Source organism: Prunus avium, chromosome 1 (assembly GCF_965620075.1).
Source record: "Prunus avium chromosome 1, drPruAviu1.hap1.1, whole genome shotgun sequence".
Lineage (NCBI taxonomy): Eukaryota > Viridiplantae > Streptophyta > Magnoliopsida > Rosales > Rosaceae > Prunus > Prunus avium.
This window is the reverse complement of record NC_142284.1, coordinates 47,621,479-47,645,161: the sequence shown is the minus strand read 5'-3', so window position 1 is coordinate 47,645,161 and position 23,683 is coordinate 47,621,479. Positions and strand designations below refer to the sequence as shown.

At 38.4% G+C, this 23,683-nt stretch overlaps 4 protein-coding genes across 5 annotated transcripts; 2 read left to right on the top strand and 2 right to left on the bottom strand.

Annotated features, from left to right (window-relative positions):
• Positions 1–5,480: 5,480 nt before the first annotated feature.
• LOC110771873 (protein RER1B) lies at positions 5,481–7,575 on the bottom strand. Its single transcript, XM_021976234.2, has 4 exons — positions 7,314–7,575; positions 6,598–6,968; positions 5,919–6,099; positions 5,481–5,746 (listed from the first exon to the last, which is right to left on the bottom strand). The coding sequence occupies exons 2-4, from the start codon at positions 6,945–6,947 to the stop codon at positions 5,699–5,701; spliced, it is 579 nt and encodes a 192-aa protein (XP_021831926.2). The 5' UTR covers positions 6,948–6,968; positions 7,314–7,575; the 3' UTR covers positions 5,481–5,698.
• A 182-nt stretch (positions 7,576–7,757) lies between these two features.
• LOC110771577 (gamma carbonic anhydrase 1) lies at positions 7,758–11,057 on the top strand. The gene is made up of 5 exons (XM_021975901.2): positions 7,758–7,967; positions 8,522–8,665; positions 9,350–9,475; positions 9,577–9,728; positions 10,494–11,057. The coding sequence occupies exons 1-5, from the start codon at positions 7,853–7,855 to the stop codon at positions 10,773–10,775; spliced, it is 819 nt and encodes a 272-aa protein (XP_021831593.1). The 5' UTR covers positions 7,758–7,852; the 3' UTR covers positions 10,776–11,057.
• A 3,907-nt stretch (positions 11,058–14,964) lies between these two features.
• On the top strand, positions 14,965–18,020 carry LOC110771570 (pfkB-like carbohydrate kinase family protein). Of its 2 annotated transcripts, none has more exons than XM_021975892.2 (8): positions 14,965–15,277; positions 15,525–15,788; positions 15,881–15,958; positions 16,092–16,145; positions 16,342–16,449; positions 17,020–17,117; positions 17,317–17,437; positions 17,528–18,020. In XM_021975892.2, the coding sequence occupies exons 1-8, from the start codon at positions 15,110–15,112 to the stop codon at positions 17,774–17,776; spliced, it is 1,140 nt and encodes a 379-aa protein (XP_021831584.1). In that variant the 5' UTR covers positions 14,965–15,109; the 3' UTR covers positions 17,777–18,020. The 2 variants fall into 2 exon arrangements, with proteins under 2 accessions (XP_021831584.1, XP_021831585.1); XM_021975893.2 differs by having other exon boundaries at positions 14,970–15,277; positions 16,107–16,145.
• Positions 18,021–18,564: 544 nt separating this feature from the next.
• LOC110771563 (proteasome subunit alpha type-1-B) lies at positions 18,565–21,827 on the bottom strand. The gene is made up of 2 exons (XM_021975883.2): positions 21,306–21,827; positions 18,565–19,372 (listed from the first exon to the last, which is right to left on the bottom strand). Exons 1-2 carry the CDS (start codon positions 21,654–21,656, stop codon positions 18,860–18,862), a joined length of 864 nt encoding a protein of 287 aa, XP_021831575.1. The 5' UTR covers positions 21,657–21,827; the 3' UTR covers positions 18,565–18,859.
• Between the last annotated feature and the right edge of the window lie 1,856 nt (positions 21,828–23,683).

Sequence of the window (23,683 nt, the reverse complement as noted above, 5' to 3'; positions counted from 1 at the left end):
GCTGGCCATGCCCAAATAATTTTGAGATTATAAAATACAAAACTTATTTTCACATGAATTGTTTGATAAAACAAAGTCAAGTCAGAACAAATTAACAACTACACTTGCACTTGTGATTTCGTTGTTCAGTTGTTGGAGGGTTGTTACACCAATTAGGTGTATGAATTGGACATCTATCTGGCATCTCAAAGCCTAAGTAGTCAGAATCTCCCACAACCCACCTGGAAATGGTTTTCCTAATCACAAGCACAACCCCCTTGCTTACAACCTCCATTTAATACCATGATAATAATATATGCTCAGAATCGCCATTCACTATAGCTCATGTAAAATTCTCAATTGCAAACATTTTTCTGTAATAAAAAGAGGGGTCTGCTAGAATAGATCACCCGAATTTTGTTTCGTCAGCAAGCAAAGCAGAAGAAGAATGAAAATACAGGAAAATATCACGACAACACATTAAATCCTATTAGTATTAGTAAGCAAAATTCAACATGTCAACGAACTTTGCCGAGTGTTAACTGTTAGTATGAAATTGTGTTGGCATTTCCTAGAACTTAGTATAGGTTTGGAAGTGTCATTTAGCTAGATGGTTGAAGCAAAATTGTTGTACCTGATTTCCAGAAACTGCAGGATGGAAACAGCTCAGCAATCCCGAAATTCCAGAATTGTGACTTAACACGTATGCGACATTTGATTTGAAGGGTAAGACATGTCATTTTTTATGCACTCATAATAAGAACCTTTTTTGGAATCTAATATGATTTTATTCCCCTTATCTTCCTTGATTTTAATAAATTAGAATCCATTTAGGAGTGCATCTCATTAAGGCATATTTTGCAATATCTTTTAGGGCTTCTTAGATATAGGTCCATTTTCATCAAGATATAATGGATGTAGTCCACATGCTCTCTCTTTTTAATTGCAGTCCAGTCTCACCAATTAAGCAATTAGTATGTCCATAATTTTTTAAAAATTTACAAGATATGCCACTATCATAAATGGAATTTTATGAAAACATTCCTAAAATTCAGTGTTTCCTTATATATATGTGTATGTGTATGCATTTCCTTATATATATATATATATATAATGCATTTTCCTTGTATATATATGTACCTGCCTTACAGGTAAGTGTTTTTTTCTTGGGTTTTCTTAAGCAATTTTTTCTAGAGCTTCATATTTATATACATACGTACATGTCTTCCATGTAATAGTGTTTTTTTTTTTTCCAAAGAAATTTTGTATGGATTTTTATCTCAATTGAGTTTAAAGATCCATACCAAGATATTATATGAGTTCAATTACCTGGGCTAGAGGGTATAACCGTATAACTACTTAGACTAGAGGTAATTTATGGATTTAATTACCTGGACCAGAGATAATTTATGGATTTAATTACCTGCATACTGCATATGAGGTGTATGCATAGGTACCTTACCTATTGTTAAGGTATGAAGTTTTTATAAACTCTTATTACAAATTCTGATGTTAGTATACCTTGGGAAAATTTCAGAATTCAATAAATAGATTTGCAATTAAATTCAAATCAAATATGATAATTAATGTTCTACAAATCAATAACTTACCAGTTTTACGAATTCATAATTTACCTTATTTATGTTTTAGGTGCATAACTGGAACAAAAAATAAAAAAGAAATAAAACTAAATATCAATAAATTGAAAAATGCATGTAATCTTATGTGGCGCAAAAGTCAAAGGACTTGGATCAACAACAATTTCTGCGTGGATTGCACCCAATATCTCTCCTCATAATTGGACTTATGCCAAATTTTCTATATCTTTTTATTTATTATTTCTTTCTTTCATGAATAAATCATTACTTATATTTTAAGTAACTTGCTTGGAAATCATGTTTTTAATTATATCACATTATTAAAGGTGGTGTTATAATATTCTTGGTAACATGGAAAGTGTTCACAAAAACTTAAAACATTTGAACACTGCACTTTTCCTAAAAGCTGGTACCACCTAGTTTCAGTCTGTTGCGGCAGGCTTCTTCCGTGTACAGATACAAGCGCACTTTAGTTCATATATGCATCTGCACACTGCACAACAAACAATGTGTTTGTGACTGACTATTCTCAAATCAACAAAGAACCATCTTCACTACTCAAGTTATTTTCCATTCAGCTCTATCATGCGGCCATGCCTTTGCCTTTCCCCACACAATATATTTGGTCACTCTGTTCTTACTTTAGATCATACCCAAAATAAAAACCCGAGAGCAAAAAAGGAAGTAAAACAATTCCTATATAATATAGGACTAGCTTTGACAAAAGACGATCAAACATTCTGCTAATCACAAAAGACGATTTTTGTTATGGAAAATAAAACAGATTACGAAGGTAGGTTTCATATCTAAATTCTAAGCGGATCTGTGCAAATTTCTAAACTCATTTACTAGTTGAGATCGAAGCGATTTGTTCGTGTTTATCTGTTTCTGAATCCCAATTAAAAGAGGAAAAATATTCATTGTTTAAACTCTTAGCTCTGCGTGGAAACTTTTCCTAAATCCATAAGGGAGTTGAAAGGAGTAACTTGGCCAAAGCTTTAGCTACTTGAACTCCTAGCCCTGCATGGATAGCAACTCTATATATTCCTTACCTAGGACGTGCAAAATCCTACGTATTATTATTATTCGACTTATATGACTAGTGGTATCAAGCTCTCTTCTGCCATGCTCTTCTTCTTGTTCTATGCTTTTATGGTGACGGGTGTGCTCTCTCAAGCACACCCAACCCCACCAATTTCTCTAACCGTAGATCAGTCCGGCAATGGTGACTACACTAAAATACAAGACGCCATTGATGCCGTGCCGTCTAACAATGCCGCTCGTGTGTCTATTTGGGTTCGACCTGGTGTCTACCAAGAAAAAGTTAATGTGCCTGTAGACAAACCCTTTATAACAATGAGTGGCACAAACACAGAGCATACCATAATAACATGGAACCAAGCAGGATGGATAAATCAAACCTCAGTCTTCACTGTGTGGGCTTCTGATTTCAGAGGGCGCCAACTCACAATTCAGGTATATATATAGAGTCTTGATTTTATAGAATACGAATTTTATATATATATATATATATATATTGTTTGAACACATAATTAATTTTACTTAATTTGAATTGGTGAGTGTAGAATACATATGGAACCGGTGACAAAACAGTGGCACTAAGAGTATCAGGAGACAGAGCAGCATTCTATGGGTGCAGAATTTTGTCTCATCAAGATGCCTTGTTCGATGAGATTGGCAAGCACTACTACAAAGACTGCTACATTCAAGGAGACACTGATTTTATATTTGGAAGCGCTGATTCTTTATATGAGGTATTCATCTACGTATTCATTCGTAATTAAATATTAATTAGTATATATGGAGATTAACTAATTGATTCATTTGCAGAATTGTCACTTGCATACACTTTCGGGTCAAAACGGCGCTATAACGGCCCAACGGCGGACTTCTCCCTTAGAGGAATCTGGGTTCACCTTTTTGTGGTGCAACATAACCGGCGTCAAAACGGCACTCCTGGGAAGGCCGTGGGGACCATATGCCAGAGTCGTATTTGCCTACACTCAAATGTCAAATGTAATTCTGCCACAAGGTTGGGACAGTTGGCGGCTATCACCCTACGACTTAAGGTATATATTTTTGAGTGCTTAATTTTTTAATTACTCTATTTTATTTTAATCTTTGATCGGTTTTGTAATTTGGTTTTAATTTGATGTGTACGTGCTCATGCAGTAAGGTTTTCTATGGGGAATACAACTGTTTTGGACCGGGAGCCGTGACAACCCAAAGAGTTAATTGGGCACACAAGCTTACCACCAGAGAATTTGCACCCTTCATGGCTCAGGCTAGTGCCCTTCGGCGTACGATTCTTGGTCGTGACGGAGGAAGAGGGCAACATGTAGCTCCCACTATGGTTCGTCCCGGCAGCGGAGGAGGTGGAGGACAGCAACATGGAGCATCCACCACTCCCATTGGAAGAGAAGGAAACAAAGCGAAGGAGAATGAGAGAAATAGACAAGGCGCTCCACCTCGAGCTCTCACTACCACGCCCGCTCCCATTGGAGGAGAAGCCGCTCCACCTCGAGCTCTCACTGCCCCGCCCCCTCCCATTGGAGGAGAAGGCACTCCACCTCTGGTTCTCACTGCCCCGCCCCCTCCCATTGGAGGAGAAGCCGCTCCACCTAGAGCGCTCACTGTCCCGCCCCCTCCCATTGGAGGAGAAGGCACTCCACCTCTAGTTCTCACTGCCACGCCCCCTCCCATTGGAGGAGAAGGCACTCCACCTCCATCTCTCACTGCCATGCCTCCTCCCATTGGAGGAGATGGCACTCCACCTCTAGTTCTCACTGCCACGCCCCCTCCCATTGGAGGAGAAGGCACTCCACCTCCATCTCTCACTGCTACGCCTCCTCCCATTGGAGGAGAAGGCACTCCACCTCCATCTCTCACTGCCACGCCTCCTCCCATTGGAGGAGAAGGAGAAGGAGAGGGAAACAAAGAGAAGGAGAATGGGAGAAATAGCCCAGAGCAGGCTCCCGCTTCCGCTGCATGGCTCATCATAGAGGGGTCGAATAATGATGTGGAACGGAGTAGTGGTTCTCCTCGAGTGAGTGCAGCCCCTCTAGGTCTTCTTGGGGCCTTTTCTCTTTATATTTTTACAAGGTTCTAATATTCTAGATTTGTACAAACTTGTTTGTAAAGCCTTTTTTTAATAAACTCAACAGGTTTAGAAATTGAGTTTTTTTTAGTTTTCTCTTCCATTGACCGAAGAAAAATCTTGTAATTTCTTGGACCACTGTGTTTTTATATGGTGCCTGTGTGTCGCTTTATACTAGTAGTTTCATTCGTTGCGATGATTTCTATCATTCTTCTAGCCTTGCTTCCTTCAGTTTTCTCACCTGCCAAACATAGCAGAAGAGAAGAGGTTACAATAATTTCAAAGTGTCAAGAAATCACAGCACAACAACACGGTGAATCCAAGTAGGGTTTTGAAGTCTCTGAGAGGAAAATGAGTGTGGGGGTGATGAGAGTGAGGACAGCCCAGAAGAAGAATATCACAACGTAGGTTCGCCCACTCATTTGTTGCCCGTTTGGTGGGAGGCAAATATTATGGTCTGAGGGTTTTAATGGAGAGAGAGAGAGAGAGAGAGAGAGAGAGAGAGAGAGGAGGGGAGAAGACCTGAAATCATTAGCTGGCCATGGCCAAATAATTTTGAGATTATAAAATACAAAACTTATTTTCACATGAATTGTTTGATAAAACAAAGTCAAGTAATAACAAATTAACAACTACACTTGCACTTGTGATTTCGTTGTTCAGTTGTTGGAGGGTTGTTATACCAATTAGGTGTATGATTTGGACATCTAGACCATCTGGCATCTCAACTGGGAATTTTTTATCAAGTGGTTTCGTCAGCAAGTAAAGCAGAAGAAGAACGAAAATACAGGAAAATATCACGAAAACACAGATTCATGAAGAGTGAGAATATATATTTATGCAAGATAAGTTGCCACTGCACATTAATCCTAATAGTAAGCAAAATTCAACATATCTATGGATATTCCTGAGTGTTAACATGGAAAGTGTTCAGAAAAACTAGAAACACTTGAACACTGCACTTCTCTCGTTCACTTTTCCTAAAAGTTGGTACCACCAAGTTTCAGTCTGAACCACCACTACTTGTAGCAGGCTTCTTCCCTGTATACCTCTGTAAGAACCACCAAAGGGAACAAGTAAATATGTTGCACTTACAGAAACTCTCAAATAAAAAATAAAAATTTCAACCACAAATTTCGTTTCAAAAGGCGTCGGCGGAGGGGAGGAGATGGTTTAGGTGATCAACGGGTAATGGTGGCTGTTCAACATTCTAGAGCTCTCACCTGCTTCCCAATGCTGAATGGTATATATTTGTACTTAATCATGTGCAGAATTTGGCGCTTCATTGTAAGAACAAAAAGAACAATCCAATAACAGAGGAGAATAGGCCAGAAAACAGGGACATCAAATATGGAAAAGAAGGTCATCAGAAATGCCACACAGAAAGCCTTTGTAATGGAATACCTGAAACCACATAAGCAAAAGAATAAATCCTCGATTCTCTATTAGTAGCCGTAAAAACCCACCAAACACATACCAACAAACACATACACGCACACTTTAGTTGCATACATGTATGCGCACACTGCACAGCAAACAATGTGTTTGTGCAATGACTATCCTCAAATCAACAAAGAACCATCTTCACTACTGAAGTCATTCCATGCCTTAACCCACAAAATATATTTGGTCATTCTGTTGTTCCTGAGGTGCAATCAGCTGAATGTAAACGATCACGTTGACTTATCAGGCTTCCTACTAAGTTCACACTTCTTCCATTCTATATAAGTAAACACTTTTTAAATACGTACACATAAGTAACCAAACATTTTAAATTAGCTATAACACCCACTTTAGATCATACCCACACACACACACACAAAAAAAAAAAAACCAGTGCAAAAAAGGAAGTAAAACAATTCCTTATATAACTAGCTTTGACAAGGGAAGTTCTTCAATTACCAGAACTTGAACTCGGGTAGCCGGCGGATGAATGGCTTAAACTCATCTGAACCTCTTGTTGGCAGTGAAGCCCCATCCAAGGCTTCAAGCTCTAGATCAACCTTTGGTGAGAGAAACCCAATCAATAGATTCAAGATATAGATTCCCAGGCCGTATGACACAATGTAAAACCCTTGAACATAGAAAACTCGGAGCACATAAATGGCTGCTACAGCAAGAGTCCCCAGCCACCTATGGACAGGGTTAGGAGTCGAACGGTCCAAATAGTACTGAAATGTCCTTGAAAATTCGTCTCTCCACTTGGCAAACGGCGCCACAGCAGAGCCAGCATCAACCCCCACTCCTTCCATGAAATATTACCCTCTAATTTCCTGAGAATCCAAACGAAGCAATAGTTTAATTTAAAAGATTACACTTGGTCTGGTTTCTAAAAATCAATTGTGTATGCAAAAACCAGATTGATTGCAAGGCCAAACAGTTCAACTCACGCATATATTAATGGAAAATCTCACCCAGCTCCCAAGTAAATAAATAATTTCTGGAACATAATTAATTCGGAAAACAAAACCCTAACTAATATCTCAAACCCATTCTGTGATCAAACATTTTTCTAATCACAAAAGACGATTTCTTCATAGAAAATAAAAGATATTACAAAGGTAGGTTTGATTACTATGTCTAAATTCGAGGGAGGGAGAGATAGAAGACAGCTTTACCTCGAAGAAAAGCGAAGTACCAGATGAGAGAATCTACTTTTTATATCTAAATTCTAAGCGGATCTGTGTAAATTTCTAAACTTATTAACTAGTTGAGGGCGAAGCGATTTGTTCGTGTTTATCTGTTTCTGTTTTTCCAGAAACGGAGGAAAACCAGGAAGGGGAAGAACCTCGCACGCAGTCTCCAATTGCGCCCGCGCGGTTAAAGGCGCCGAAACGCACCGCATAGTGCCCTACTCATTAACCGCTTCGTGCCTGACTCATTAACCGCTTCGTGCCTGACTCATTAACCGCGTCTTTGAAAGGCCATTTGGTTTAGCGGCTAATTCAATGGAAACACGGGGATGTTTTAGTAATTTCGAAACCGGGAGTATGAAAATCCCATTCTACCCTCCCAAGGCTTCGGGATATTCTACCCTACGCCTTCCAATTTGGCCATTTCCTTGTTTCTCCGGCCTGCTTCACATCAGACATACACAGAGACTCAGAGAGAGTGGCAGTGAGTGGAGCTGTTGGTAGCTGGTGGAAGTGACAAGAAGATGGGGACTTTAGGAAGAGCAATATACACCGTCGGATTCTGGATTAGGGAGACAGGTCAGGCAGTTGATCGCCTCGGCAGCCGCCTCCAAGGCAGCTACTACTTCAAAGAGCAGCGTACGTCTCGCCTTTCCCTAACCCTAGATCCATCTTTTATGTTAACCTTTGAATTTCGGATTGAATTTTTCTTTACTAATTTATGGTCTGTTTGGTTCTCTTTTCGGGTTGATTTAAACATCGCAGCTGTAGAATTAGTATAAAGTCTGTGGCTTTGCTTTCAGTTTTACGTGATTGTTTTACATTGCCAATTTCCTTCTAGTTCCTGGACTATTGTTCGTCGGTTACGGATATTGTCTTAAATGTAAGAATGTGTGTCACTGCCCACTAGTGGATTACTATCAAGCGAGTATTAATTTAAAAATTAGTTCAATGGGCATTCGTGGAATCGTGAAATATTTATCATTTTTGTAAAATCAAGAAAGGGGAGGAACTAAAAGAATGAAAATGGACAAATTTATAATCTGCATCGGTAGTTTAGCTCACCTATTTTGAAAAGCTAATATGTTGTAGCATAACATGTCCTTCGTTTGTTTACATGTAAGATTCAGGGTTCTCTGGTTTTGCTTTCTTTTTTCCATGCAAGAGGGTAGTGATTATGTTCTTTCCTGTAGTGTCTCGGCATCGGACTCTGATGAACATATTCGATAAAGCTCCTGTGGTTGACAAGGATGTATTTGTGGCCCCAAGTGCCTCCATCATTGGCGATGTTCAAGTGGGAAGAGGGTCTTCTATTTGGTATGGATGTGTTTTGAGAGGTAAGAACTCCTTTTGAGGCACAGTAATAAACGGCTCATGCATGATTTTCTAATTACTGTGGGACTTTTGGAAAACAAAAGTACATTCTTCCTATGCTGCCTTTTTTTTTGGTCGATGAGCTGATGATCTGGGCATCATATGTAGAACCTCTTTATTCATTTTCATTTGTTAGGTTATACATACATTTTTTGCTGATAACCTCTTTGCATGCTCGTTTAAATTGTTACTGATGCACTTTGCATAATCCGTGGATTTTTATATCAAATGATCTTCAGGCAAGACGATCAATTTGGAGATGAAACTAGAAATAGGCTTCAGCTTACTACTTACCTTTTATTGGGGAAATATGCAGTGTCAGCTGTTCTTGTTTGTCTTTCTCATAGTTTAAACTTTATACATTTGTGTCCTGTTTCTCATTTTATATGGAGGTTAGCAATGATAAGAGTAGTGCCTGCCTTTGAAATTGTCTACTTAAAGTTACTGAACTAGTTTACCATGTAGTTTGGTAGTTTTATAGCATGGTAACTGGTTAGATATAGGACTTCACCAACATGTAGTCGATTGATTGTCTGTGGAAAATTCTGGTTTGTTGTCCATTTAGGTAGATGGATATAAGTTGTTTTGGTCTATGGAATATTTATAGTGGATTTTGGTGGTAATTTGTAAAATTTATTTGCACGCAGGTGATGTGAACAACATCGTTGTTGGATCTGGAACTAACATACAGGACAACTCCCTAGTCCATGTGGCTAAGTCTAATTTAAGTGGGAAGGTGTTACCAACCATTATTGGGGACAATGTTACTGTAGGTGAGTTAATATGCTGTCGGAGATATGTTTTATGTGAATTAGCCTGATGGTAGTCTGATTAATTTTCTATAAATTGTGAAACAAAAATTTGCATTGAGCAGGTCACAGTGCTGTTATACATGGCTGTACTGTTGAGGATGAGGCCTTTGTTGGTATGGGAGCCACACTGCTTGATGGTGTTGTTGTTGAGAAACATGCCATGGTCGCGGCTGGAGCCCTGGTGAGACAGAATACAAGGATCCCCAGTGGAGAGGTATGTTTAAAATCCCTTCTACTGACCCTCTTTATCTATGTATTTGCAAAGGATATTGGAAGTCTTAACAAGCATGCAAAAGAAGTAGCTGAGAATTTGGATCTATTGCAGTTATCACTATCCATATCACTGACCCTGAACATGTTTTACTTTGTTTTCAAAAGAATAAACAAAAAAATGTGAAATTCTATGAGTTATGATTGTGCCTGGACACAGTTAAGAATTCCATACGGCCTTACTTCTATCAACATGGCCTTGTTATATTCTAACATCTAGTTAAGAACTCTATTGAATGCACAAGCTTAACCCAATTATACCATGTTCAAGGAGGGTGACATAAAGTGATACAGGGATGAGTGGTGTGGGAGTCTTATGTTCTTTTTTTTAACCATTCTCATGACCTGCCGCCACTGATCAAAATTTCAAAGTTTGATCTACTGTATTGATACCCAAGTGCTTCTCATTTGATTTTTGTGGGGGTTTCAAATTTTACAGATTCTGGTTAAAGAAGTTGAGTTATACTAGCAAAATTTCTGTTCTTTGATGTCCATTTTAGAAATAAATGGGGAGGTATATAAATTATTTTGATATCTGGCGGTTGAGCAATCCTGCGTAAAAACAAAACCCTTATTAATGTTTTTACCGAGCTGGAAATAGTATGTTACGATTTCAGATTCAGCTTTCTCCAGCCAGGCTAAAGTTGGGCTTTCCTTTCTGGCAGCTAATTGAAAGCAATAAAATACATTTGTGAAATATATATTGCAGGTATGGGGAGGTAATCCAGCAAAATACCTGAGGAAGCTCACAGATGAGGAAAAAGCCTTCATCTCCCAGTCAGCCACCAATTATACCAACCTTGCACAAGTCCATGCAGCTGAGAATGGGAAGTCCTTTGATGAGATCGAGTTTGAGAAGGTCCTCCGCAAGAAGTTTGCTCGAAAGGATGAGGAGTATGACTCAATGCTGGGTGTTGTTCGTGAAATTCCCCCAGAACTTATTCTTCCAGATAATGTATTACCAGATAAAGCACCAAAGGACCAAAAATGATTTCGTTAGTTGTTTTGTTTTTCCTCCTTCAACTCAAATCTTGAGAGATTTGGCGTCAAGGAATATTTGTTGTTAAGTGCAAATACATGGAAAAGGTATCATTTCCTTTCCCAATAATACCCGACATGTTTTAGGGGCAGAACTATGAGTCTTTTCTAGCCATTGGATCAACTCTTTCCGCGTATTTTTTGTTCGGAAACAATATTTTCTGCTTTGGCAGTTTGTATGTTGATGATGTTTTTAACTTCATTCTTGTATCCAAGGTACCTAGTTTCTCGATGACTTGGTTGATTTGCACATCCATCTATCTAGTAATGACTCATATTAAGGCATAACATGACACATCTCTTCCTGCAAGCTAACATTTGGCGCAGCTATTTTGTTTCTTGGTCATTCTAATGTCCTCGCATGAAATGAAACATTATACTCAAATAGACGACACAAGAGAAGATGAAATAACAGAGTTGTGGTTGAGCCTCTTGTAAAAGCAAGTTATTCCATCCAACAGCAACCTCTCAGATGTATAAGTTGACCAGCTAAAACCCTAATCCCAAGCCTACTAGCCTAGGCACTAAGGCAGCCACACACATGCATGATTATATTATTTTTTTTGGGTTTGTGCAGGAAGGAATGGTGTCGAAGCAAAACTTGAGCCATTAATTTTGCATAAAAATTAACGGATAAAGAGATGTAGATGACACGGTAATAATGCAGATTGCAGATAAAGTTCTGGGTATATTGTATTGTATTGTATTGTTTATGGTCCATTATCGAATCTTTTTGGAAACAATTATTGGCTGATCGGAATCTCAGAAAGCTGAAATCCGTGATTTCAGTTCAAAGTGAAAGAAAAAGCTGTCTCACCAATCATTCAATTGAATTAAGGGCGCCCGAGATAAATGAGGAATCCGTCCAAACTGCTGTTTGTTTCTTCGTTTTCAATTTGGAAATTAAAGAAGAAAAAAAACAGACGCAATGGATAATCAAAGTTCGTTTCTTTCGTTGTTGGTGCCCGTGTTGCTTGTGATATAATAAAGTAGAGAAAAATTCAATTGGATCTGGCCAGTTGCTTCAAGCCTCACCATTAGCTAATTTAGTTTATACCTCCTAGTACATACTATTGAAAGTTTGTTTGCGTGTATACACAAACGCACGAATACAAACCATACACTTTTTCTCCTTAAAGCCACATAGAAAGGTGTATAAAACATGTCACATGGAAGTTTTACTCGCTCCGGAAACTAAGCCGGATTTATGATGTGATGTAACATCTGTCATTTGGATGGGTGGTGGTGTAGGGAAGCTCCGCGCCTATTAAAACAAAACAACCAGTACGTATGATTTGATTTTTTACTATTTTTAGTTTCGTTTTGGATTCTTTTTGAATGATACGTTGCTATTCTAGTCTAGTATTAGAGAAACTCAGGTCTTTCTGAAAATGGGGTACGTCTCTTCTCAACTCTAGTTCATGAATTATGAACATTACCATATACAAGAGTAGAAACTTGAAATATATAATGCTTTTGGCTTCCAGACTTTCAGTACAGGAACATCATGATCAGAGGGACTTCAAATCTTTATGTGGAAATTTTTTTAGTTTTTTTTTTAATGTGGAATTTCTTTTAGTTAAGAACAATATAATACAGAATCTCCACCATGATGATAGACCCTACCCTCCGTATAAAAAAAAAGATAGACCCTGCCCTACTCTTTCCGTCCAAGGAATAATAAAGGGCCCACTTTGTATAGAAATAAAAGCTAATAATATGTTAATGAAAAATTAGGATATGTTAATGAAAAAGTTTAACAACTTTAATTTTATAGATCTCTGTTATAATTAAGAAGTGCTGCTATTTCCACTCATTTGTCCTATTTTCCCATTCATCTTGTTTTCAAAATTTTAAAGACAAATTTACCTCTTTGCAAAATAATTTATATAAATTATAGCTCCTAAAGTATCTCTACTATTGGAACATCGTGTTAAAAGATGGTAATTCTAAATTCTAATATAAGGCCGGTTTCTTTTAGGTGTATCGCTCAGGTGGTCATTTGGAAACTAAAGAGATGGAGGGTGCTAAAATATGTTAGGTTCTTCTTTTATTCTTTTCCATAAGGAGGTATATATAAGAGTTTACATGAGAGCTTTACAAGGAATTAGATCCAGTAAAGGATTAGGAAAATAAATCCCCTAATTAATCAAAGGAAATAAATCTATAAAATAGGAAAGTAAATCCCCTAATTAATCAAGGAAATAAATCTCCTTGATTAATTAGGAGACTCACTTCAACACTCCTCCTCAAGTTGGTGCATATACGTCACAAATTCCCAACTTGGTAAGTGAGTCAAGAAATTTGTAGCACCCAAGTCGATAATCCATGCAATTCAGGCGGAGTCTTTGGCGACCGGTCGATAATCCATGCAATTCAGGCAGAGTCTTTGGCGACCGGTCGTTTGCTTCAGGTGTCCGGTCGTTTGCTTCGGGCGACCGGTTGTTTTGAGTCTGCAATAAGAGAAGTAAAAAAAAGTGATATGAGAATGTGATGGATTTTGATTGGAGGAATTGATTTGAGGAGTTTGATGTATGAATTTGATGTAGGAATTGGATTTGAGAGGTATGTGTATAAGATTTGAGGAATTTGATTTGAGTATGATTTGATTATGAGAAATTTGAGATAAGGCATTTGAGGACTTTAGATTTGAGGAATTTGGATTTGGGAGAATTTGGAAACGATATCCATGGCAGCGGAATGATTGAAGAATAAAAGAAAAAAGATGTGTTTAGGGTTTCGGGATAAAAGTATATGAGGATTCGGGTTTAGGCCTGAATCTGAAACTGGAAATACGAGGAATACGATATGAGGGATGTGATTTTGGGTAAGAGGAAGACGATATGAGGAATTCGATTTAGGATACAAGGATACGATACGAGGATATGAGGAATTTAAAGAACACATAAACCCTGTGAACACGGCTAAGAACACAGAAACCCTGTGAATTCGGTTAAAGGACACAGAAACCCTGTGAACACGGCTAAGGAACACAGAAACCCTGTGAACACGGCTAAAGGACACAGAAACCCTGTGAACACGGCTAAGGAACACAGAAACCCTGTGAACACGGCTAAAGGACACAGAAACCCTGTGAACACGGCTTAAGAACATAGAAACTTCTCTTCAATTCTCTTCTCCCCCTGAAGAGAAGGGTATGTCGGAGTCAAGAAAGAGGCAAAATCTCCATGAGAATAAGAAACATATCCTTTTACACTCCCCCTCCCCCCTTGAAGAGGAGGGGAGGAGAAATTTTGATATGAGAATTTAGAGACAACCGAGGATCGATTGCTCTGATACCATGCTAAAATATGTTAGGTTCTTCTTTTATTCTTCTCCATAAGGAGGTATATATAAGAGTTTACATGAGAGCTTTACAAGGAATTAGATCCAGTAAAGGATTAGGAAAATAAATCCCCTAATTAATCAAAGGAAATAAATCTATAAAATAGGAAAGTAAATCCCCTAATTAATCAAGGAAATAAATCTCCTTGATTAATTAGGAGACTCACTTCAACAGAGGGAACATCATTTTATCGCAAAGGTACAAATTGCATTGGATTATTTCTATTTATTATCATGGAAGTGGAATTCCTAGATGAAAAAAATAATGATACATTAAATAATGCTTCTGTTTTTTGCAATCGTTAACAGCATCAAGTCAAGGAAAATGGAGGATCTTAATGCATTAATGCATGCAAATGGGGTTGAAGGCTTGAAGCATGCTTTGAATGAAAGCAAGGGGCATGCTGTATGGACATGGGACTAAAGGGGGTGTCTTTTGGGATTTTATCTGGAATTGTGATTGAAGAAGAAGAATAGGAAGAGGTTGTTGGGTTGGTTTGGGTTATTTTTTTAATTTTTTGCTTTATTTTTTAGTTTTGTTTGAATTAATAATTAAATTGTATTTTAAAAATAATATTGTGCGGAAATATAGGAATTTGTGTTTTTTCAAATGTATATGGTGAGTGGAAATAACATCACTGTAATTAAAAAAGATAACAACAAAATACGAAAAACAAAAATTCGTCAATATATATAAACTTGTAAAAATAATGAAAGAAGTCCTGAATTTGAGGGCAATTTAGGGAGTTAAAAAAAACAAGAACAAGAACAAGGGTGTAGGCCCCGCTCAAGCTTTGGACTGCAACCTTGCAACTTGCAAACGGCGCCTCCCCTGCTTTGGTTGCAGAGTCTATAAATACATGAGATCGACAAAACTTCAAGTGTGAAGAGAGAGCGAGAGCAAAGTCCCAATTCCCAAAGACCAGAGCCAGAGGGCCGAAAATGGGAGCAGAAGCCTTGCCCGTCACCGCCAACTACAACAACTACTGCAGCGGAGGCGAGGCTCCTCTGGTATTGGGACTACAGGCATCCGCCCTCGTCGACCATGTGGCCCGCGTCGATTGGTCCTTGCTCGATCAACTCCCAGGCGAGCGCGGTGGCTCCATTCCTGTAACCCCTTTATGACTTTATAGCTTCTGTCTTCTTTTTTCTTGTTTTTAGCTACTTGGGTTTTGCCAATTTTGGATGGTTTATTGCTTTTATGCCCAATTTGGAATTCACGGGTTTCTTAGTTAGCTAGTACATAGCATTCATTGATGTCAAATGAGTTTGGTGGTGGGTATTTAATGTTGCTCTGTATTCTCTGTGCAAGCAAAAAGTTAAGACTTTAGCTTTTGTCACATACTGTATGGTGTAGGTTGCAATTGAAGAGCTTGAGCACATACTGGATGAGGTGAAGACCCATATTATCTCATCCCCTGATGATTCCTTGCCCATGAAAACAATAGCCGGGGGCAGTGTAGCCAATACTATCAGAGGGCTGAGTGCTGGGTTTGGAATCTCCTGTGGAATAATTGGTGCCTGTGGGGATGATGAGCAAGGCCAGTTATTTGTCAGTAACATGAGCTCTCATGCTGTGAGCCTCTCAAGATTGAGGATGAAAAAAGGACCCACAGCTCAGGTTTAGCTAAATATCGTATTTTTTTTGGCATTTGAACATTTAGCTCATAGATGTTAGGTGCTGAAGCATTGTAAGTAAATGATGTCATACAGTGCGTTTGCTTGGTTGATGTCTTGGGCAATCGTACAATGCGTCCCTGTCTCTCAAGTGCTGTGAAACTTCACCCTCAGGTGCATGACTCTTTCTATGTCCGTATATGCATGCATATCTGCATGTCTGTGTGCATGCTTGTGTGTGTGCGTGTGTGGTGTGTGCCTGAGCTCTTTGACAATTTCTTCGAATGAGCTTACAAAGAATTATTAGAATTATGTTATTCAGGCAGATGACTTGACAAGAGCGGATTTTAAGGGCTGTAAGGTTAGTTTCTTCTCTACTCGCTAAAATTTAAAGTTTTACTCCAACAAAGTGTAATACCATAATGCGCTTTAGACACACAATCATGTGTGAAACTTTGACCTCGGAATCAGTAATAGAGTTCTTGCCATAAACTTGAATTGTTTGGCAAATTTGTAGCCCTGTAGATACAACTGTTGATATCTCTTTTTTCTTGTAGTGGCTGTTGTTGAGGTATGGTATTATCCATTTGGAAGTGATTCAAGCTGCTATACTGATTGCCAAACAAGAGGGTCTTTTTGTGTCCATGGACTTGGCCAGCTTTGAGGTATGAGTTTTTCTTTTCTTTGGTTGAGATTCTTTCATTTGGAACAACGGACTTCTCCAAATTTGCTTTTGAAACTAGTTAAGTTTGAGAATGAATAATTTAAACCTGTATGATAAGAGTATATTTTCCTGCTACGTTCTTTTTTTTTTCTTTTTTGGGATAAAGCCCAATCATCCAACAAACAAGAAACTAACAGAGAATACCGGTCTAGAAAACCCTATACAAATGGGGCTATCTAAGATAGTACAGCCAAGATCGAAGTCCATTCCAGTGCTAGCTAAAGCATCTGCTACAATAGTTATCTCCCTGTAAATATACTTAAGGCCACACGACCCATCCCTTTAAAGAAACTCCTGCTACATTTGATGTGATATCAAACTCGTTTCTTAAATCTCAATCCTGCTGCAACAGCATTGATGTAGAATCTCGTGTTTGCTAGCAAAGTGAAAACGCATTTTTCTGTTTGGCCTTTAACCTTTCTTTTTCTTTTCTTTTTTCCTTCTTGAGGCTGTTTAATATCAAATTTTAGGTCTCTGTCTATTATCTTATATAGTCTTTAACATTACCCAGATGGTTCGCAACTTTAGATCACCTCTTCTGCAGTTGCTGGAGTCAGGGGGCATAGACCTCTGCTTTGCCAATGAGGATGAAGCAACAGAGTTGCTAAGGTGGCTTTCATTTGGTTGGAATTGTAACATGTTGAACTGTTCACCCAGTTTTGATGAAATAAAGTTGACTCTACTAAGACTGGAGGAAAAATGTTTTACTTTTCTTCTACCATTAGGCACCAATTTGGCAGATGTTCTCTTTTCTATTTTTCTTTTTTGGGAGCCGAAGTTGTAATATGGTGTTTAATTTCTCTTATAGAGGCACTGAGGGTGAACAAAAAGCTGATCCTGAGGCTGCACTTGAGTTTCTGGCAAAACATTGCCGGTGGGCAGTGGTGACGTTAGGCCCCAATGGATGCATTGCAAAGCACGGAAAAGAGGTCAGTCACTTAGTAACAATTATCTCAGTGTTATATTGATAAAGTTGATTAACAAGGGTATGTTATAAAAATTTTGGTTTAATATGTCAGATTGTGAGAGTTCCAGCCATAGGGAAAGCCAATGCCGTGGATGCCACAGGAGCAGGAGACCTGTTTGCAAGTGGATTTTTGTATGGATTGGTGAAGGGACTATCTCTGGAGGAATGCTGCAAAGTGGGATCATGCAGTGGCGGATCTGTTATTCGCTCTCTTGGGGGCGAGGTCACCCCTGAGAATTGGCAATGGATGTACAAGCAGATGCAGACCAAGGGCCTCACTCTTCCTGATATCCCCAAATGATTTTTTAAAATTTTTGTTATTTTATCAGAGAAGTGATTATTTTGAATTCCATGGCCACTAGCCCTCTATATATCTTTTAAAAACAAGGGGCAGCTATGGTTGCGTTCTGAGGCTGACTGGACCACCGCATACGATAGAGAATATGAGGAGTGGATCCTGAATAGTTCGAGGCTTTATGCTCTTGAATGGTTTGTGTTGGTTTGCTATGTTTAGTGATTTTGCAAATTTTTAACCGTTATCATAATGTTGCCTTCTCTTTCTTCTTTTTTCTGTTTTTCTCTACCCGGGGTTGAACAAGTGTCGAACGACCACTTAAAATTTCAATAATGGAATTTGAAATCAATTGTAATAGCATTATAATTAAATGGTTCAATTTAAAATTGAAAGTAAAGCAAAGAGCGTTTACCTCTACACCAAACTTTATATGTTTGACTCTCTCACCCTACACCTCTTGTATAAAAAAAAATTTATTGAAAAACAGAACTTGAAAAGTAAAGGTAATACCACATTTCTTCTCTTAAAATCTCAGTCACAAATAATGCTAACGAGTAAACTACCGCTACTAGGTGAAGTGAGAAGCAGCTACTTGAGAACGGAACTTCACTAGTGTGACAAATGCTACGTAGATCGAGTCAAATGTTTTTGTGTAGCTCAAAAACCTGCACGAAATATAAATTGTTTGCGGATGAACTTAAGTTGCAGAGCTCGCAAGATTTTTATCTGTTATAACATTAAGATACCCCAAGCATCAGTGTTATGTTAAGCCCATACACGGGTGCATCCAGAAGTAAACCATTCAAAAACAAACAGTGTATAACAAGGTTGGGCATAATCGATAAGTTCAATATATCTCAACGGTAGCTATTGAATGTAAAGTTCATCTAACCAGAGGCCACCGTCAAAATGTTCTTGCTAATGAGGCAGGTAACTTGCATAACCTCGTAAAGTTGTAAGAGAAAAGAAAAAGAAAGGGCAAAGGTTCAACAATAAATTGTTATCTTCCACAATACCATCCATACTCTTAAGAAACATATGCTAGAAAACCTCACTGAAAGGGTGGAAAGACAACAGATTCTAGCATCCTCAAATATCCATTGGAGCTACATCTGGTTCAGCAACAGCACCCTGGCCAGCACCATCACCAGCACCATCACCAGCACCAGCTCCCTCTTCTGCAGCTGCTCCAGGCTCAGTAGCAACATCGGGTTCAGCAGCAGGAGGCTCGTCCTGCCCCACGATCTCAAATGCATCAATCAACTTCTGAACAGTGTCCTGATCCAATATATGGAAAGGCTCCTCGACTCCTACCACAGCAATTGTGCATATGGAACTTCTCAGCTTTTCTCCCTGCAAGGTTTCCCTTGTCGCAATGAGGGCATCCTTGATCAGATCCTCCCGTGAAGAGTTCGTGAAGTTCTCAAACCTGCGTTCCAAGTATGTCTTAGCAGCTTGTGAGCGAGATCCTATTGCAAAAGCCTGGTATTCAAAGTAGTTTCCACTCGGGCAGTTATAATATAGGTGTGCTCCAGACTCATCCAAACCACCTACTAGTAGTCCAACACCATATGGCCGTTTCCATGAGCGTTGAGTACAGACCTGAGATGAGGAAACATCTCTAAATGGACATATAAACAGTGGTATACATGTAGAAGATAATTGATTAGAAAGACCAAACATAAATATTGAACAGACATTAACCAAACATTAAGATTGAAGAGACATCAACCAAATGATAAAATTGAAGAGATATCAATAAGATTGGTGGCTCTTTTTGTGGCAGTTCTGCACAGTTTTGCCTCAAATCAGTAGGATTCAAGGGACAAATAGATTCAGCATATAATAATACCAAAAGACCAATATTCAAGCTAACACAACTGATTTCAAAACACAGCAAAATTAAAATTTGTCAATTCCTGAAGAATCTCAGGGTTGCCCGTAGTTCAACTTCAACTTACTAAGAGGTCACTGAAATGCAAATTGTGATGAACTTGACATTATATTATCATTTAATATGCAAAATATGCCAACTAACATGATAATACCACCATTCTACTGAATTCATCAATTTGTACTCTTGTGGACATGATCATATCATTTATATTATCAATTTGTACTCTTGTGGACCATCCACATTAGAATACCACAAAGTTAAAGCTTAGGAGATTTGAGCGGAACTCACGTTTTGTATGTTTCATAAAGCTGTGCGATGAAGGCAGAAAATCTAACTACAATATTCAAAAATTGTAATATAGAAGATACATGTGCCCACGTGAATACATGCACCACAGAGCGCGCACGCGCGAGAGAGAGAGAGAGAGAGTTCTTATCTCAGTATACAGTGTGCAACGCAAATAAAATACACCTTTTTGATAAGTTGTATTAATAGATTATTATAAATAAACCCAATCCTAGACATGTATTTATAAAAAAACCCACGCACTATTTAAACATAGAAACACACCCAAAATCAACCCCAAAATCAACAATTGTATATTTTTTGGGTGTGTTTATAAATGGGTTTTAAGTGTGTGTAATGATGGGTTTTGGGTGTGTTTATAAAGTGTTTTGGGTGTTGGGTTTTTTTATAATTTCAGCCCCCATTTTGGGTGTTTTAGTGAAACTCCCTTGTATTAATGCACAATACACAGAAATAAAATTTCAAAAGTTCACCAAGCCTACTGACCTACAAACAATAGCTATAACTCTAAAAAAACAAGCCTACTTATTAATTATTGGCAAAATGGGATCCAGAAACAAATAAGACTATGGAATATGTATATTAACTATTCAATCCAAACTCTTCCACACATACATTTCCCAGGCAAGTCCGTTCTACACCTTTCCAGTAAATCCTCAATTTCTTTTTCCTTTCTCGCTCAAGTTAATTTACTTTGCTTGGGTAATTTACTGACAGAAGCAACTAGAGTGTGTCAATTATTTCCTAAAGGTTCTGAAATACCAGCACTCAATGAAAGAAAAGAAAACAATTTGAAGTCACATTAACAACACAATCTAAACCCCAATAGCTTATCCTATCCACCCCTCCCCCAAAAAAACCTCACTTCAACATATGCTACTCAAAGAAATTTGATCTTTAACTTCGCATGATTGATACCCAAGGAGACCTATGACACAAGGGAACCGTAAGTAGCTAACTATATTGTTAAAACCCTAGCCCAACCACTCATTTCCTTTGAGCAATCCTAGGGTTCTAAATCTTTGGTTTCCCAGTAAACTCATCCCTCAACTTAGACTAAAGCGCCATACTTGATTTAGTTGAAAGGAAGTCTACAATTCTACTGGAAATGAAACACCAAATTCATATACCAATTTCCCTCCTTTAAGTCTCAATTTCCCAGAAACCCTGAGAAAAGGAATAAATTTCCCACAGCCCCACCTCCAGCAAAGCCCTAACCCCCAATTCCCCGATCCAACACCCAAGTCACAAACCCACTCAAACAAAACCAAAAATTTACAGAAATGAGCAACAGAAACAGATTCAAAATTAGGGCTTGAGTACGCAACACACCTGAGCCTTATCGGCAAGCTGAACGACCAGTCGTCCGACGGGGAGCGGAGATTCATAAGTGTAGTTGTAGTTGATGCACTCCGATCGCATATATCGAGAGAGGACACGACCGTCGGCGGTAAGGCCGGCAATGGCGACGCCGATGTGGTCGTCGACCTTGAAAATCTTCTTCTGATGAGAAGAAAGCTCGGAGTTGGCCTTGTTGACGCAGGCAAGCACCACGTGGGTCTTGGATCGGAGCCCAATGGCCGCCGAGCCTTGCTTCACGGCCTCCATCGCGTACTCCACCTGGAAAAGCCGCCCGGCTGGGCTCCATGTCGTCACATCTGTGTCGTACTGGTTTCTGAACATCTTTACGGCGTCGTTTCTTCTCTCTTGACGGCTCAAATAAACAGAGACTGCTCTTAACTTGCTGAAAACCTCTGGGTTTTTTATCGAGCTTTTCTTTTTGTTCAAGGCAAGTGAGACTGTGACTTTCCTCTGGTGGACAAAGCGAAAGAGGGGTTTTTGTGTTTTCTTTTCTCTTGCTCCTACTTGGTTAAAACATAACAAATAATAATGAAAATGAAAATGAAACAAAATGAACAGAAGCCCAGCTGGCTGATTGGGCGTTAAGCCCAAAATTGGGGTTGGGTTGACAATAAAGCTAGGTGATAAATCTAGCCCAGGAATAATGTCTAGTCCAGTTAAGCCCAAAATGTAAAGTAAGTCCATGGGCTACCAGTCCCATTAGGCCTTATTTGGTGGCCCATCTTGAATTTGATTGGAATTGAGTCCAAGCCATTCTTTATGAGTCTCAAATAATTCTATAGTGATGGCCTTATATATGGCCCTTAGATGATGCTCTATTTTTTAGCCGTTCGATCAAATTGGTTAGTCTGATCAAACGGTTAAGAGATAAGACATTACCTAGGAACCATATATAAGACCCTCACTATAGAATGACTCGTTGAGTTTCACCTCTCTATGTGGGACTTGTAAAGAACAATATGTCAGATCATGTCCAATTTAATGAGCCCACTTCTAGCATACCAAATAACGGCCACATGTTTGTCGTATTTTAATTGAAATAGTCCAGTTTCATTCACCAAACATGACTTTAATGAATTAGGAAGGCGTCGTTTTGGTTTCATTACATTTCCTCCAGCATAGGGGATTTTGTTTTTTATTTGTGAAATTCCATCAACCAAGCCTGCTCTACCGAGTTGGGAGTCACTAAGCTAAAAGCAAAAGCGAAAGGGGAAAAGACACAGAATATCTAAGCTAATACTAATGGAGAGCCTTATGATAATCACATGCTTTATGCTTTTGTGTGTCCTGCTGCATTATTCAAGTTATGACTGATCTAAGATTTTCATAAGATTCTTCCCCAAAAACTTGTCTCCTCAGTCCAAAGATATGGAAATTGCATATAATACAGGTTTGTTTACTAGTTGTCGCTGGATTGGATATTACTTGCTTTTGCACATGGACGTGCCATGTTGGCCATAGATGATGCGCTTTTATACAAAGTAAAAGATGAGTAGAATCGTTAAATGTAGGGTTTTGGGTAATTGAAAAACTTGAGCGATTTACTTTTTCGTCTTGTAAATTAAGATAACTACTCATATGCGTAATCATTCACAAACTTAACACATATTTGTGAAAAACGATTCACATCATGGAATCACTCAAAGTAAATGGTACAACTCAATTTTTTAAGCGAAAAAAGGAGAGAATGAATTTGTGGATCACACATTTAACATCCCCATTGGCATTGCTTGGCTTTGTAGACATGACCGTTAGGTTCCAGTCATATTCAAATGATTGCTTGTACTAGTAGTACGCAAATAACCGTTGGATTTTATAGTCACATTCAAATGAATAATGAAAACCAATTAGAGAGGAAAATGTGCTTTTGTATCCATCATTTCATTCTTCTTTGTAAATCAACAAAAAAGAAGTCCGAGTTTCATTGATTACTGAATTATAAGGCATCCTACAACTATTCACTTTTAGAATAACTATTGTGATGTTCTCTGCCTGCAACAATAACTTTTTTCTTTATGCGATATGTTTAGTTGTTGGTAACTTGTGGACCTAAAATACTAAAAAGTTATTTATCTCATTTAAATATTTGAATTATTGGGAGTTCCTTTTGCCCTTTTTCTTTCCTTTTCCTTGATATTATTGGTTTTGGGAGATGCATCGAATGTTCTACATGGATCATCCAACTCCCCAAGTTGCCTCTTAATTTAATAAGTCACAATTGAATGTTTTGCACCATAATATTTCTTATATATAATCATTTGGTTTACACAATATATATTTCAGCCTTCAATTGAAATTTACACACTTCCACAATACCAATTTTATAATAATCTTCCTGATCTCAAATT

What these genes read in the sequence shown, in the direction of transcription:
- LOC110771563 (XM_021975883.2), bottom strand. Translation starts at nt 21,656, where the DNA reads ATGTTCAGAAACCAGTACGACACAGATGTGACGACATGGAGCCCAGCC. An exon ending in AGCTTGCCGATAAGGCTCAG is followed by an intron (nt 19,373 to 21,305) that starts GTGTGTTGCGTA and finishes TCCTCATCTCAG; the next exon opens with GTCTGTACTCAACGCTCATG.
- LOC110771570 (XM_021975892.2), top strand. Translation starts at nt 15,110, where the DNA reads ATGGGAGCAGAAGCCTTGCCCGTCACCGCCAACTACAACAACTACTGC. An exon ending in TGGACTTGGCCAGCTTTGAG is followed by an intron (nt 16,450 to 17,019) that starts GTATGAGTTTTT and finishes AACATTACCCAG; the next exon opens with ATGGTTCGCAACTTTAGATC. An exon ending in TTGCAAAGCACGGAAAAGAG is followed by an intron (nt 17,438 to 17,527) that starts GTCAGTCACTTA and finishes TTAATATGTCAG; the next exon opens with ATTGTGAGAGTTCCAGCCAT.
- LOC110771873 (XM_021976234.2), bottom strand. Translation starts at nt 6,947, where the DNA reads ATGGAAGGAGTGGGGGTTGATGCTGGCTCTGCTGTGGCGCCGTTTGCC. An exon ending in CTACCCGAGTTCAAGTTCTG is followed by an intron (nt 6,100 to 6,597) that starts GTAATTGAAGAA and finishes ATGTGGTTTCAG; the next exon opens with GTATTCCATTACAAAGGCTT. An exon ending in CATTCAGCATTGGGAAGCAG is followed by an intron (nt 5,747 to 5,918) that starts GTGAGAGCTCTA and finishes TGGTTCTTACAG; the next exon opens with AGGTATACAGGGAAGAAGCC.
- LOC110771577 (XM_021975901.2), top strand. Translation starts at nt 7,853, where the DNA reads ATGGGGACTTTAGGAAGAGCAATATACACCGTCGGATTCTGGATTAGG. An exon ending in CTACTACTTCAAAGAGCAGC is followed by an intron (nt 7,968 to 8,521) that starts GTACGTCTCGCC and finishes TCTTTCCTGTAG; the next exon opens with TGTCTCGGCATCGGACTCTG. An exon ending in TGGGGACAATGTTACTGTAG is followed by an intron (nt 9,476 to 9,576) that starts GTGAGTTAATAT and finishes TGCATTGAGCAG; the next exon opens with GTCACAGTGCTGTTATACAT.